The sequence below is a fragment of the Malus domestica genome, chromosome 05 (assembly GCF_042453785.1).
Source record: "Malus domestica chromosome 05, GDT2T_hap1".
Taxonomy (NCBI): Eukaryota; Viridiplantae; Streptophyta; class Magnoliopsida; order Rosales; family Rosaceae; genus Malus; species Malus domestica.
The window spans coordinates 31023770-31039215 of record NC_091665.1 but is presented as its reverse complement, the minus strand read 5'-3'; the positions used below and the strand labels follow the sequence as shown (position 1 = coordinate 31039215).

Sequence of the window (15446 nt, the reverse complement as noted above, 5' to 3'; positions counted from 1 at the left end):
ACTAAGAAAATATGATACATGTAATAGATACTAGAAAATTGACACGTTATAAAAAGATTAGAGATTCAGAACCAAGTTGAAAGTCGATAAGGAAAATCATAAACTTGTGGCTGGCTCGGTGAATATGAATGAGGATCCTCTCCGGATCCTCTTTGTGAGGAGGATCTCGGAGATTCTCTAATCACATCCGTTCACCGTACATCGTGCAATCAGAAATCATTATCAAATTTTTATTTAAAATTAAATATAAATAATAACTGATAAAAAATAATCATACAATGTACGATAAACAGAGAATTGTCTAAAATTCTCACAAAGGATCCGGAAAGGACGATCATCCGGTAAATAAATCCCCAAGTGCATACCTTTTACGCAAGCTTTTGCTTGGGGTTTCGTTGAACGGCCAAGATTCGAAGCAATCGAACGGCCACAATTTCCTGCCGCAAAACCCTTTAAAATTAGCGAATCGGAGGCTCACAAGACAAAAGCCGGAAGCAAGCAGCAGAAGTAGAGCCCTTTGGAAGATACAAAGCCCCCCTCTCTCTCTAAAAATCTCCGAATCATTTCTTCTTCCGAAGATTTCTCGCCATTTCTGAGCTTCTGTTTACTTCCGGTCATCGGAAAGCGAAGACGGAGACGAATCCGGAGGTGCCCTAAAACCTTTGGGGGTTTAGGGTTTCGGATTTGTAGTTGCCTCTCTGTGTGTGGATCTGCGGCCAATCAGAGTGTTGAAGGACATAACCGCGAGTTGGGCTTTACAGAGTTCGCCGTCGCTGCATGTTTTTCTGTTGAGAAGGGAGGCAATGGCGAGTTCTTATCCGGGAGCTGTTAGTGCTGTTCAGGTCAAGATTCAATCTTTATACTATTTCCGGTGTGTGTTTATATGTATTGTGTGTGTATAGGTGGTTTTGTATTGTGTGTAATGGATGGTTTGGGGGTTTTTGTAGGTGGGTTCGTACTTTGTGACCCAGTACTATCAGATTCTTCAAAAGCAACCCGATGTTGTTCATCAGTTCTACTCTGATGGAAGCTCCATGATTCGTGTCGATGGTGATGCAACGGAATCTGCTGCCGGTATACTGGTAATTGTTGCCTTGTTACTCGCACGGATTTGAGTTTCTTGGTCAATGATAAATCAACATATGTTTCTGAGAAATGATAGTCACTTTGTATTGGCATGCTCTGATTTTTTACTGTTTGGACTATATGGTGTTTCCTAGACCAAGAAGCGTGCCCCAGTTTGAATATAAAGCTACCTCTCTATTATTATGTCAAGCTACAATTAAATGTTTGTGGAAGTCTAATTATAGGGGATTGGAATTGACTTACCCTGCATATGTACCGTTAACAACCTCTACTACATGCTCCCGATGTTTATGGCCCCCGATGCTTTCCTTTAGTCATGGATAACTTTAAGTAGTAGCTGATGAGGTTCATCCCAATTATGAACCAAGAATAAATAAAAAGGGAACTTTAGATGTATGGAAGTAGGAATTGACTATCACCTTAAGTTTAGTGTCGTTGATTCCGAGGGAAAATTTAATATGTAACCCCTGCTTTAAGACTTATAACTTATGGTTTGTATCTCCATTATTTGATCCTCTGTCAAGTGGTGTTGAATGTTAATGCACAACCCTCTACATTCATGCAAGCATGTTTGTCATTTCAGATGACTCATTTGTATTTGTAGGTTGGATAGTTTTAGACCCTTGTGTTGTTTACTTTGTGCCCCTGTTATGTCATTAGCTCATGTGATGCTTTTTTTTTTCCTTGCAGCAAATTCATTCACTCTTAGTATCTCTAGGTGTTACCTCAATTGAGATCCAGACAATCAATTCCAGTGATTCTTGGGATGGAGGTATTCTTGTGATGGTTAAAGGTTTTGTTAAAACAAGGGAATCAAGTGGAAAGAGGAAATTTGTCCAGACTTTCTTTCTGGCTCCCCAGGACAAAGGTTACTTTGTTCTCAATGATATGCTTCAGTTCATTGAGGATGAAGTTGTTTTCCAACATCCTGAACCCATACAGTCAGAAAGCAGATTTGATATGCAACTTAGCGCTTCTAGCCCCCTTCCGGAACCACCAGGTGCTGTGACACTGCTGATGTTACTTTGCTGGAGAAAGTTGGTCTGTATGTATTGGCTATAACTAAGGTTTTATTTATTTATTTTTTTTTTTTTGCAGTTTCTGACTATGTTTATGAGGAAGAGCCCAGGGAGTACGTGAACTCCGTTGATGTAGAAGATGATCCAGTTGATAAGTATAGTCTCCCAGAGCAACAGGTGCAGCAAGATTTTGAGACTGAAGTTGTGGTGGAGGAAACTCCTGCAGAGGAGACATATTCTTCGTTTCAAAGTGCGGTAAACAATGTGCAAGACGAACCTGCTGCTGCTGTGGAGGAACCGGTGGGAGAGCCTCAAAAGAAAACTTATGCTTCTATAGTATGTGCCTAAACCCATTGTTGTGTGATCATGTCTTTATGGCCTTCTCTGCATCTTTGCGTGAGTGAATTTTTCTTTTGTGCATCAGCTGGAAACTGCTTCGACTATACTGCAGTTGCACAACAATCTTACACTCCGTTAAGCTTTATTTTGTTGATTTTGCTTTTATAACTTGTGCTATATATTTTGTTGTATATGACTGAAAAATAATAGTTGAGGGTTGCTAAAGAACGGTCTGCACCAGTAGCAGCTCCACAACCTTATAATAGAAGTGCTCAAACTTCATCAGAGTGGAATTACACACCTCAGCCTGCTGTTGAACAATCCAACTCTGCTCAGTCATTTGTGCCCGAGTCTGGGGCAGAAGCAACAGAGGAAGGTTATGCACTGGAGGAAGAAGGTAGCTTTTGAGCCATATTTTACGGTTTATGACATCAGCGAACTAAATTATCCATTGTTATTTTGTTGACCATGCTGGTTGTTACACCTGGTTATATTGCATTCTACTGTATTATAAATTTATTAGATTATTTTCTTTTGCAGAATGAAACCGATGGAGTGATCATGCTATTAATTTTTGTATTTTAAATTGTATGACAAAGATTCATAATTTGATTTTTAAAATGAGAAATTGGTTGGTGAGCTTCATGTATGAGGAATTTAGGATTGAAATTTTAGTTTCTTTGGTATGTCGAGATGTAGTTTTATTAATTTAACTTAGTACATTTTAAGCTTTTGTAAGTTGAACCTCATGTTAAATTATTGTTCCAGGTGAACTTCTGAAATCTGTCTATGTAAGAAATTTGCCACCTACGGTTTCTGAAGATGAGATCGAGGAGGAGTTTAAAAACTTTGGTCAAATTAGACCTGATGGGGTCTTTGTTAGGGCTCGCAAGGTGAGTGTCTCTACAATTACTGCCAGTATCTATGAACTGGATTGGAGCTAAAGTAGAAATTGGTGCATGCAGGAAATTGGAGTCTGCTACGCTTTTGTTGAATATGAAGACATTGCTAGCGTTCACAATGCACTCAAGGTTTGATTTTTTTTGTTAGAAGGATTTGAGTTCTTTGTTTACCTTTCAAAATGTTCATTGGATTAAGGCAAATTTCCTTTTATTTGATGAAAGTCTTCTCAGTCCTCATATGTGGTCCTGCATCTGTTGCGGTTTCTTAGGGCATAATGCATTTGTCTTTTGGGCATTCAATTGTTTAAAGAGTTCCCATACTTGCACTTTGTCAATGTTGATGATCTATCTGCCTTTGTATTTGCTTTGTTATTTATTTTTTGGGCGTGCTTGTAATTTGCACCTCTATACTTAAATATGTGTGGGCTTTGTTGTTGTGGCGTTTTGGCGTTTAAGGTCATTGGTTGCAGATGAATGGTTCAATCATTCAATGCAAAGTGTAATTTGGATTTCTTGTGGGATATGGTCGGTTATTAGACAATCTCAATGGGATTCTTTATCAAGAGTTAAATGCAAAGTATTATTGTGATGATCTGTATATATTGTGCATGGCCTGAAAGCATGTTTTTCCCTGTAGGCATCTCCAATTCATTTAGCTGGAAGGCAAGTTTACATTGAGGAGCGGAGACCAAACAGTGCTGGAGTGGCAGCTCGAGGAAGTAAGTGCTTAATTTCATTATCCTTATATTATTAAAATCTTTGATGTGGCAAAGTTAAATGCTGTCAGACCATGCCTGCATTCTTTGAATACTGTATCTGTTGGAAAAACTTGACTGTTAGGGGATGTACCGGGGATGTTGGGTGGAGTCCTGGAGATGCCCCTCATGGTTGTGTTTGTCCTCACTCCTCATGTTGCCAGCTGCTGCAAGGAAGTGGTGTTGCCATCATATATTGTGGAAATCTTTGATGTGGCAAAGTTAAATGCTGTCAGACCATGCCTGCATTCTTTGAATACTGTTATCTGTTGGAAAAACTTGACTGTTAGGGGATGTACCGGGGATGTTGGGTGGAGTCCTGGAGATGCCCCTCATGGTTGTGTTTGTCCTCACTCCTCATGTTGCCAGCTACTGCAAGGAAGTGGTGTTGCCTTCATATATTGTGGAAATTTTTTGTGTTAGGGATAGATAACATGCTTTTTCTCAATCAGTCTCGGAATCAATTTTGCATTACTCGTATAATCTATCAGTATGATGTGCATGTCAAGGTTTTTCGTGGAATCACATCATTTCTGTTCATGAGCTTAGTGAGTCTATTGGCATTGCCAGCATTTAGAATGTGATCTACCAAATTATTAAGCATCTGTTTTCATTAGAGTTAACTGGTTAATTTGCTCAACTTTTGGTCTCATTATGTGCATTTTGATTTTTCAACCAGGAGGAAGGGGCAGAGGCAGAGGCGGTTACCAAACTGACGCCACAAGGGGGCGTTTTGGTGGCCGGGGTTCAGGCAGGGGTAGTTACCAGGATGGAGATTACAACAGACCAAGAGGCAATGGTTTCCATCAGCGTGGCACACGATAAACCAGCAAGGATTTTAGAAGTTCCATGTCCACACGGACAGAATATCAAAGGAAAATTTACGTGAGGAGTGATTGAAAGCTTTTCGAATGCAGAAGATTCCCGATCGAGTATTTTCCTCTCCAGATAGTTTCATCAAATTGTATTTGTACTTTTTGAGTGTCACATGAAAGTTTATTTGAACTTCCGTTTACAATTACAAGTTTTCGTACCCCTTGGATAGTTTTTATCATGCAATTCAAGCGGGGAATTTTGGGCCTCTGACGCCCCTAGTTGTGAGGGTATGTGTTAAGATGTTTGTTTCCAGTTTTCTATATGAAGGTATTCCGATTTCGTTAATCTTTCCTGTTTCTGTTTTCTCGTGCCTTTGTTTCAAGACCTATGATTCTGTTTTTCCGGTGATCGGATTTACTTCCGTTCCCATTCCGAGTATCGTCACCAACAGAAGAGGTAAAAAATTAGAGGACAAATCATCTGGCAAAAATTTATACCATTTCGTCTCAGAAAAATGTTACATGAGTATTCATCGTCTACAAGGCTCTCTGGTCATTGCTTGCTATTGTTCTTCAGCTTCAAAATTATGACTACAACAACAGATGCAGCCCCCGCATAGGCTTTACAACCTAGTCACCATACAAAGCTATCTAAAGATGTTTTAGGCACGTGTGGATGCCATGATTCTCTCATGAAGATAAGATGACATGGCAGGAGGATCGTTCTCCGCTTCAGCTTCGTCCTCGTCTTCCTCTACTTCCCAGAGAAAACCGGCGTATGCTGCGTGGACATAGCTGCAATTGAAAAATGGCAAGTCACGTCAAAACTTGAGGCCTTAACATTCATGCCGGATTAAACTGTTTATTTCAAGACAGTAAAGGGTGTGCGGAAATCATTTACGTTAATTTAGACCTAAAATTCAACCTACCTGTCTTGAGGTGCAGCTTGGAGTGCTCGTTCATAGCAGCTTAAGGCTCTCTCTTGGTCATGGTGTAGCTCCCATATTAGCTTAGCATATTGAGCCATAACTTCACCATCATCAGGATCTGCTAGGATGGTTCTAGAGTAGTACTCCTCTGCCCCATGAAGATCTCTCTTGGTCTGGAAACAAACATTTGATTTTAGTATACTCAAAAAGACCGGAAATTAAAAATCGAAAACACATCAGACGTGGGTTAGGTCAGTTTAGCCAAGGCAGTGTGTCCCCTCTTACACCCGAGTTTGATTCTCATCTCCGTATATTAGAGTAGTTTTGAAAGTTGAAGACACAAAAGTTATAGAAGCAGTGGAGGTTCACCTTATACAAAAATTGAGCATAATTTCTAAGGAACAAAGGGTTGCCTGGATTTTCCTCAACCAGCTTCTTGTGATGCCTCTCAACCCCATGGTTGTCATCTCCTCCATCACTATCATAGCCATCCCAATTAACATCTCCACCACCGCGGCTACCGCTTCCACCACCACCCCCACCACCACCCCCACCACCAGACCCTAGCCCCCTTGCAAGATACATTTCTTGACTCGCAAGCTCTCTTTTTTCCTCAAACCCTGTATTCCATATTTTGTCCAAAAACTTCACATCCCGAGTTAAGCTCATGTTCTTCACCTTCTCCTCTAAACCAACATTTTCACCTTCCATCGCCGCCACTCTCTCCACATTCTCCTCCTCAAACTCTTCTTCTTCTTCCTCATATTCCACATCACTATCGTCCTCGCCCTCGTCGTAACCGCCCGAGTTATGCAACGAAGGAGACGGTATAGTTTGCAGCATCGTGCACTTGGATCTTGCGGAGAACATGTTGGGTAGTTTTGAATCAGAGAATTGATCCTCAGTGTCACAAGAAGCATAGGCCAGTCCTTCCAAGTTCCCATCAGACTGAGCCCTTCGGAACCCGGTTAGCGAATGCCGGTCCATATCAAGGGAGGAGGGAGAGATTGGTGAGGAGTTGTGTGAGATGGTGAGAGATCCAGGTTGGTGGAATGAGAACTTGGTGGGCGTATGTTGGTGGAAGGTGTTTGGTTTGGGATCTGAGTGATGATTGCTGATGACGTTAGGGCTTTCTGAGGCGTATGATGCAAGAACAGATCCAATCACTGGCGTTGATGAGCTCCTTAGCAACATGATTAAAAGCTTTTGGTGATGATTTTGCGTGTTCTGTCCGGATGACGAAATTCTGTAAATGTCGGCAATAATATATATGAGTTAGCGGAGTTGTATCAGGAAGCTCAATTATTACAATATGCAGCCAATAATTCAATATAGTTAATTTCTATGGTTAGGTTTGTTCGGAAGTGCTTTTGGAAGAGCCAAAAACACTTTAGAGAACGTTTGGTAGAGAAACATAAAAGTGCTTCTTTGTCATTAAAGCGATGGTATATCTAATAAAATTTTGAGATGCTTCTAGTAAAAACATTTCTGGCGAACGTGCTTGTGAGCATAAATGCTTTCTACGTAAATAGTCTTAAACATGCTTGAAGTGAATTGTGCTTAAACCTAACGCATACGAAACTACAAAATTTTCTTTCAAAAAGATGAATCTTGAAAAAAGAGAAGAAAAAAAAGGGGCAACTAAAAGAAGAACAGACCCATAAAAGCATTTGAAAACATGAGAAAATGAATACCAATGAAGAAGAAAGAAGCATTACCACTTTTTGGGATTCCAATTCCAAACACTTCCAAATTCCAGTGCCTTAAGGGAAAAAGAATTATTGAACTTAATTAATTAGTTTTTGTGCTCTTCTGCAGACTTTGCTTCTGATATATAAAGGGGCGGCTGGTATCTGCAGACGTGTGTTCTTATTGAATTTGACTTCCTTTTTTTCCTTGGAAAATGATAAAAATATGATGATATTTTAATGGTTGTATTTAGTTGGTGCAAAATATCAAGTTTTGTTTGTTTTCTGTAGGCTGGAAAACGTACAGGATCTTTCTGGAAGCTGATGCAAAATGAAAGCTCTGTGGTGCAGCATATCCACCGTTGAATGCTCTCTCTCTCTCTCCCCCTCTCTCTCTCCACCAACTTGCTTCAGAAAAATCACATGACACTTAACCCTTACAAGTTTTGGTTCTTTTCTTAGGATTTGGATTCTTTTCTTAGGATTTAGATCCTCTCCTGAGCCAATGGAGAGGATCCTTCTGACCAATCATTGTGGACCGTTGAATTTTTATCTAACGGTTATAATTATTATAATTTTAAAAGGATCTCTTTGTTTGTAACCGTTGGATAAAAATCTAACGGTCCACAACGGTTTGTCAGGAGGATCCTCTCCATTGGCTTAGGAGAGGATGCAAATCCCTTTTCTGGGCCTGCCTTGGAGGAGAGGAAAGGTATCTACAGTTAACTAATAGGAATAAACACACGTATTTCTCAACTTTCAGTACTTTTTGTAAATTGAGTAATGTTTATGAGACTAAATTTAGAGATAAAATTTGTAAATCGAATGATATGTCACTAATAGGAATAAGCATGTTTATTAACTTTTAAGTAATAAATCAATTATCAGCTTCAATGTAATTTAATTTTCAAAATTCCGTCTATAATTTTAGTCTCCCTTACATTACCCTATTAGTTAACTGTAGCTAGCTTTCCTCTCCTCCAAGGCAGGCTAAGAAAAGGGATTTGGATCCTCTCCTGAGCCAATGGAGAGGATCCTTCTGACCAACTATTGTGGACCGTTGAATTTTTATTTAACGGCTATAATTATTGTAATTTTAAAAGAATCTCTCTGTTTGTAACAGTTGGATAAAAATCCAACGGTCCACAATGGTTGGTCGGGAGGATCCTCTCCATTGGCTCAGGAGAGGATCCAAATCCCTTTTCTTGGCCTGCCTTGGAGGAGAGGAAAGCTCGCTACCGTTAACTAATAGGGTAATGTAAGGGAGACTAAAATTATAGACGGAATTTTGAAAATTAAATGACATTGAAGTTGATAATTGATTTATTACTTAAAAGTTAATAAACATACTTATTCCTATTAATGACATATCATTCGATTTACAAATTTTGTCTCTAAATTTAATTTCACAAACATTACTCAATTTACAAAAAGTACTGAAAGTTGAAAAATACGTGTGCTTTGTCCTCGTTGTGCAAGTAACTTTACAGCCGTCCACGTAGCAGCGATTGGACCGACGCAGCGGTCAACTGCGTGCCTTCCATAATTTATGGTCAATGAACAATATTCATGGTGACAACAAGATTCATTCGATGCATTGTATTGTCTTTTGAAATGCATTTGAGCCTTGAGGCATCATAGCGTTTTTCCTAGAACATTTTAATTTGAAATTGATACGCTACGAGTACTACAATTTAGTTGTGTTTCTTCTCATTTACAAGTGGTAACTTTTTCTTTAAAATTTCAATGACGCTTTGATATAGGTGACTCAGTTTTGAATTTTATAGACTAAACATCTATGTCTTTTAGAGATTTGATTAAAATTTTCTTCTCACCATTTTGTTGGCACATATATTAGAATTAATCATTTTTTTATACCAAAATTACATGACCTATCACTACTCCATATTTCTTAATCTCACGCCAAAAAAAAGCACAACATATTGAACCAAACTTCTTATATCTAGCATTTTGATTACCTTCTCCCCCTTTGGAGATAATTGTAAACAAAAAAACCCTAGTTAAATACAATTTATTTTCACAATACTTCCTACAATTTAGCAATGAACATCTACGATTTAATATATTATTCCCAAAATGGTTGAAAATATTTTTAAATCTCACGAAATCGAACATACCAACATAATTGTTTATATCAATACATTAAGAGAAAATGGGACTAACAACAATGTAAACATACCAATAAATAATGTGTATGAAATCGAATGTACCAAAATCAAAAGTATTGTACCAATATCAACAATATGTACCAAATTAAACGTACCAAAACTGCAAATAAATGTACCAATCAATGATTTTTTACAAATTAAAACATACCTAATGGCAGTATACACATAATATATTGTACCTAATAATAGTTTGTCAACAACTATAAGTAAAAAAAAAAACAAAAAAAAAAACAAAACAAAGAAAAATAGTTTGACAAAAAAAAATGGAAAAATTACACAGTGCTTTGTTGCATCGCCAACCATTTGAAAAAAAAATATCAATAAAACGAACCATTTGAAAAAAGAGATTATATTTAATGTTTGTAGAACAAAAAAATTATTTTGATCGAAAACTTATAATTGGAAAAAGAGATAATAGAGTTAATAACTAATATCCCACTAAATAAGGAGAAAAAAATGCATCAAAATTTTAAGAGGATAAATTTAGAAATTAATAATTAACATTTTATTTTAAGAAAATATAATAATGACATGTAATTTAATTTAACAGAAAATTGTGAGGTGTCTATTTGTCAAAGCACTTTAATCAAATTTAAAAAAGGCACAAATGTTTAGTCTAAAAGATACTAAAAAGTTGTAGAAGATTCTAAGTTTCCCAAAATTTTAAGTGAGAGCTCATGTAATATTGTTAATACGGTCTAGTCCTAATTCATTTATGGGATAACTTGATATAGATCCAATTTTGTGAGCCATTAGTAGGATTAGTCCACTTCATTGAAATCGATCTAATAATTGAGATTCCACGTATGCTTATTTGTGGTTTATACCATATTTACCCCTTAGGCTTATGAATTGTAGTAAATACACAAAATTTCTTAATTATGGGATTATTTGTGGTTTAACTAATCCCTTAATTGTAGGATTAGTTATTGCCATATAATCACCTCAACCCCCAGTTCGTTTCATCCCTCCTTTCCTTCTTCCACACAATTCCCTCTGTTAGATCAATTCTCCTCTTTTTGGTCTCTTCTTTTCATGGGTGATATTTTAGTGTTCTTCCCTCCAAATTTGTTCCTTTAATGGAGGTATATTATATCATATTTATATTTCTATGTTCCGTCATGTAGGTTCCCATAATTTATCTTCCAATACAAGAGGTAGTTTATTTTTTGTTTTGCAGGTAGATTATATTTGCTTTGTAGGTATAAAGCATCTTTCTTCCTATACAATAGATAGTTACTAGCATGGACCAAAATATCGATAATATCGGCAAAATGTCCCCTTAATTATCGTTAATATATCGTGATAATATCGATATTATCAATAATATCGCGAGATGAAACCCAAAAATACTTGAAAATTTCTGAAAAGTCTCAATCATGGTCTAAAATATCGATGATATCGGAAATATCGGTAGTCCAAAAACACGGAAATTTCAATGGAAATATCGGGATATCATCAATATCGATAAAAATTGAATAAAAACCACGGAAATTGTAAGAAAAAACTTGGAAATTTTTATTGAAACTTTGCAGGATGTTTATTTAGTCAATTATCTATTAGTTTATCACAAAACATTGGAAGGAAATGCATTGCATGATGGATTTAACTGATTTAAGTTGATTATATAGCGAGCTGGCAAACATTGTGAGTGTAGAAAATATGTAGTAATTAATGAAAGAAGTTTAAACACACCATAATCATTTATATATAATGAATTAGTACAATATTTTACACTTTATACATTGCATGGTAAGATACATGAGTGACTTAGTACCACATAGAGTTCCTATGAGGTTCAAATTTTTCACTATCTTCATCATCTCTATGTGTAGAGTAAGTGTATTGTGAAGAGTAGTCAGCAACCATGGAAATGACTTTCAAGAACCAAAACCCAAAAGTCAATAGGAAACCGAATACTTCGGTATTTTTTCGGGATTTCGGGATTACCAAACAAATGGGATTTGGAAACCAATCCCATATCGAAAATTTCGGTATTTTTCGGGATGGTTTTGGTTTGGGATTTTTCGGTTTGTGTTTGGGATTTTTCGGTTTGTGTTTGGGACTTTTCCGGTTTGGTTTGAGATTTTCGGGAATTTTTTCCAGCCCTATGTAAGTTACCAAATAAAAAATAGAAAAATTAAAAACCACATGCCATTGACTAAGTAATTAATTGACATAATTTAAAATATAATACCACAAAAAATTTGCAATATGTGCAAATTTGTTTCTTGCAAAAAGAATTCAAAACAAAACTATATATATAAATATTTTAGCATATTTTCACATAAACTTAAGTGATATGGTGGTCAAGGCGTTGAAGGAGTCAAACGGGGAGGGGTTCGAATCCCTCTATCCTCAAGATTGAGACTTTTCAGAAATTTTCAAGTATTTTTGTCACGAAATATTGTCATCTCAAAAAACGACCTTGAGGATAGAGGGATTCAAACCCCTCCCATTTGACTCATTTCAACGCATTGACCACCATATCACTTATGTTCTTATGAAAATATGCTAAAATATTTATATATATGATTTTGTTTTGAATTCTTTTTGCAAGAAACAAATTTGCACATATTCCAAATTTTTTGTGGTATTATATTTTAAATTATGTCAATTAATTACTTAGTCAATGGCATGTGGTTTTTAATTTTTCTATTTTTTATTTGGTCACTTACATGTAGGGCTGGAAAAAATTCCCAAAAATACCGAAATTTTCGATATGGGATTGGTTTCCAAATCCCATTTGTTTGGTAATCCCGAAATCCTGAAAAATACCGAAGTATTCGGTTTCCTATTGACTTTTGGGTTTTGGTTCTTGAAAGCCATTGCCATGGTTGCTGACTACTCTTCACAATACACTTACTCTACACATAGAGATGATGAAGATAGTGAAAATTTTGAACCTCATAGGAACTTTATGTGGTACTAAGTCACTCATGTATCTTACCATGCAATGTATAAAGTGTAAAATATTGTACTAATTCATTATATATAAATGATTATGGTGTGTTTAAACTTCTTTCATTAATTACTACATATTTTTTACACTCACAATGTTTACCAGCTCGCTATATAATCAACTTAAATCAGTTAAATCCATCATGCAATGCATTTCCTTCCAATTTTTTGTGATAAATTAATAGATAATTGACTAAATAAACATCCTGCAAAGTTTCAATAAAAATTTCCAAGTTTTTTTTTACAATTTCCGTGGTTTTTATTCAATTTTTATCGATATCGATAATATCCCGATATTTCCATCGAAATTTCCGTGTTTTTGGATTACCGATATTTCCGATATCATCGATATTTTAGACTATACTAGATTATATCAGTTTTGTTTTCTTCATAAATAGTTGGTAGTTACTAGATAATATTTTAATTTGAGTATTTAAATATTCAAAATTTAAAAACTGAATAAATGATAAAAAAAGATTAAAGAAATTAAATATTTTTATCTGAATGGGCAAAATTAATATCAAAATATGTAATTGGACAAAACTATTCATCTACCGGCCCTACAAACATTAAAACATGGGCTGAATTAAAGCCCAACCCGCAATAAAATTCTTTTTCCATAATTACCCCTAACAGGCTGGAATATATGAGTGGACGAGCTTGTCTTTGCTCTTGAATATGCGCTGCAAGCCATCGGTTCACCAAAGTAGTTGCTTGGTATTCCCCAAAGCAACATGAATACATGATAGAGCTTCGTTTTTGACACAAAACCGTGTTGTATTACGCAGTGATAGGGTTTGTATTGTTAGATCATTTTGAGGGAGATTTGCCCATTAATGCTAAAAACTTTATTCACAAAAAAAAAAAAAAAAAAAAACGTCATTTTGATACAATTAGACTACTAGTCACCTTTTGTAGAGTATGTTATTATGCATGTACTCCATAAGCTAACATAGTCTTGCATCCAAATATAAGATTAATATAATTAAGGTACAGCTCATAAGAAATTTTAGGGTGTATCAATTATATTGTCACATTGTGTTATTGGTTTACTTATGATGATAATGATTAATGACTGCTAACGATATAACTGATATTTCGTAACTTAAGTCATAATATGTCACTATGAATAAATAAGTATATTTACAACTTGTTTATACCATATTTAGGGCCTCGTATTTAGATCTCGTACAAATACTCGGGGGACTTAAATGTAATTATGTGATAAAGGAAAGGGCAAATATGTAATAAGTGAGGAGTCCTTATTCTATAAAAGGACCCCTCACCCTCACAATTAGGGGAGGCCAATTCCTAGGCCTTCTCACCGCCTCTCAAAGCTCTCACACTCTCTCCCTCACAAATACTCTCAGAGAAATATAATCAGTGTAGACGTAGCTCAAACCTTGGGGTGAACCACGATACATCTTGTGTTATTTACATTACTTGCAGATTCACGGTCGGATTTACGTTGTACCAAGACCTCCGGTTTTGTGCATCAACATTTGGCGCCGTCTGTGGGAAACGACACGAAAAGCTATGTCGGTTCTCTTTCATTTTTTCACCTCTGCCGTGAATATGTAGAAACTTGGGATCAAAATCTACGCTCCTTCCGCATCACCGTTGAAATCAACCCAGTTCATCAAGTTCCAATTCTCACATGTTTATGTGAGGTTCATGAAAAGAGAAGATGTGGAAGTAAATCTCTCAGAGCTCAAAAGAAAAGTGGACTCATCATTTCTCGGAGAAAGAGGTGAATTTACACCGGAGATCAAAAGTGGGTTGTTAGTGATGAGGAACAGATATGCACTCTTGCCTTGCCTTTGTTCCAGTAGCCATAAAAGGCATAGGCAAACCATGTTCCTTCCTCTACTAGGTAGGCTGCCTACCAAGATCGTCTTCTACCTCTAGAGCTGATCTTCTTCTTCTCCCTTCCAATTCAATTGCAGACACTTCCACCCTTTCTCTCCTCGCTCCCTCACTCAGATTCGAGCTCACAACAACAATCTCCAAGCCTCGGAGTTGCTGTCGCCAACTGACATCCCCGCTACTATGCTTCCAGAAAACCCGGTGTTTGCTGACATTTGCGCCTCTTCCATTGCCGGCGGCGTTGCTCTTTTCTTCCTGCTGTTGTGGCAAGAAATCGCCAAGCGTGGGATCTTCGACTAGAAACTCAATAGAAAGCTTGTCCACGTGAGCATTGGCCTAGTTTTCATGCTTTGCTGGCCACTATTCAGGAGCATTTTTTGCATCTCTTACCCCAGGCCTCAATATCTTCCGAATGCTTCTATTGGGACTAGGAATATGGAAAGAAGAAGCAACAAAATAATTAAAGCAGAAATGGAGGTGGAAAGAGACAGATAGCGTGCAACAGAAAAGAGAAAAGCAAAAAGAAGAGAGCACATGGAGTTTAGAGCAGTTGGAGACGGGACCCAAGGTGGTGAAGGGGACCTGCCGACAGAAAAATCAGAGAAGAGAGCACATGGGTCATGCACTTTCTTACCCACCATGAGGAGGCAAAATAGCCTTGAAAAGAGGGAAAGTCTTGCTAACAGAAAAATCAGAGAAGGAGCGAGGAGAGCACATGGGAAACAAAAACAAAAGCAACAAAAGTGCAAAAGAAAGGCAAAAGCAATCAAGTGAGCTACGGGAAACAAAAGCAAAAGCAAATAATAAACACCCATACAGCAAAAGCAAGGAATAAACATCCCACCAAAATGATGTGATTTACTTTTCTTGTTTTTGAATGATGTAATTTTTTTTTTA

The 15446-nt window shown here is 36.9% G+C and overlaps 2 protein-coding genes across 3 annotated transcripts; one reads left to right on the top strand and one right to left on the bottom strand.

Moving 5' to 3' along the window:
* The first annotated feature begins 374 nt into the window (after positions 1 to 374).
* LOC103435760 (nuclear transport factor 2) lies at positions 375 to 5262 on the top strand. 2 transcript variants are annotated; one of them, XM_008374170.4, is made up of 9 exons: positions 375 to 842; positions 948 to 1082; positions 1777 to 2086; positions 2185 to 2441; positions 2655 to 2841; positions 3213 to 3337; positions 3410 to 3475; positions 3984 to 4065; positions 4781 to 5262. In XM_008374170.4, the coding sequence occupies exons 1-9, from the start codon at positions 804 to 806 to the stop codon at positions 4924 to 4926; spliced, it is 1347 nt and encodes a 448-aa protein (XP_008372392.1). In that variant the 5' UTR covers positions 375 to 803; the 3' UTR covers positions 4927 to 5262. The 2 variants fall into 2 exon arrangements, with proteins under 2 accessions (XP_008372392.1, XP_028958399.1); XM_029102566.2 differs by having other exon boundaries at positions 4187 to 5262.
* A 136-nt stretch (positions 5263 to 5398) lies between these two features.
* On the bottom strand, positions 5399 to 7789 carry LOC103435761 (uncharacterized). Its single transcript, XM_008374171.4, has 4 exons — positions 7564 to 7789; positions 6215 to 7091; positions 5846 to 6018; positions 5399 to 5711 (listed from the first exon to the last, which is right to left on the bottom strand). Exons 2-4 carry the CDS (start codon positions 7037 to 7039, stop codon positions 5579 to 5581), a joined length of 1131 nt encoding a protein of 376 aa, XP_008372393.2. The 5' UTR covers positions 7040 to 7091; positions 7564 to 7789; the 3' UTR covers positions 5399 to 5578.
* Positions 7790 to 15446: the final 7657 nt, after the last annotated feature.

Bases quoted from the DNA above. Each gene is read 5' to 3' on its own strand.
- LOC103435760 (XM_029102566.2), top strand. From the start codon at position 804: ATGGCGAGTTCTTATCCGGGAGCTGTTAGTGCTGTTCAG. The intron at 2,442-2,654 runs GTATGTGCCTAA...GAAAAATAATAG, and splicing joins AGAAAACTTATGCTTCTATA to TTGAGGGTTGCTAAAGAACG. The intron at 4,066-4,186 runs GTAAGTGCTTAA...CTTGACTGTTAG, and splicing joins TGGAGTGGCAGCTCGAGGAA to GGGATGTACCGGGGATGTTG.
- LOC103435761 (XM_008374171.4), bottom strand. From the start codon at position 7,039: ATGTTGCTAAGGAGCTCATCAACGCCAGTGATTGGATCTGTTCTTGCA. The intron at 6,019-6,214 runs GTGAACCTCCAC...GTTTGTTTCCAG, and splicing joins ATGCTCAATTTTTGTATAAG to ACCAAGAGAGATCTTCATGG. The intron at 5,712-5,845 runs GTAGGTTGAATT...TTTCAATTGCAG, and splicing joins CAAGCTGCACCTCAAGACAG to CTATGTCCACGCAGCATACG.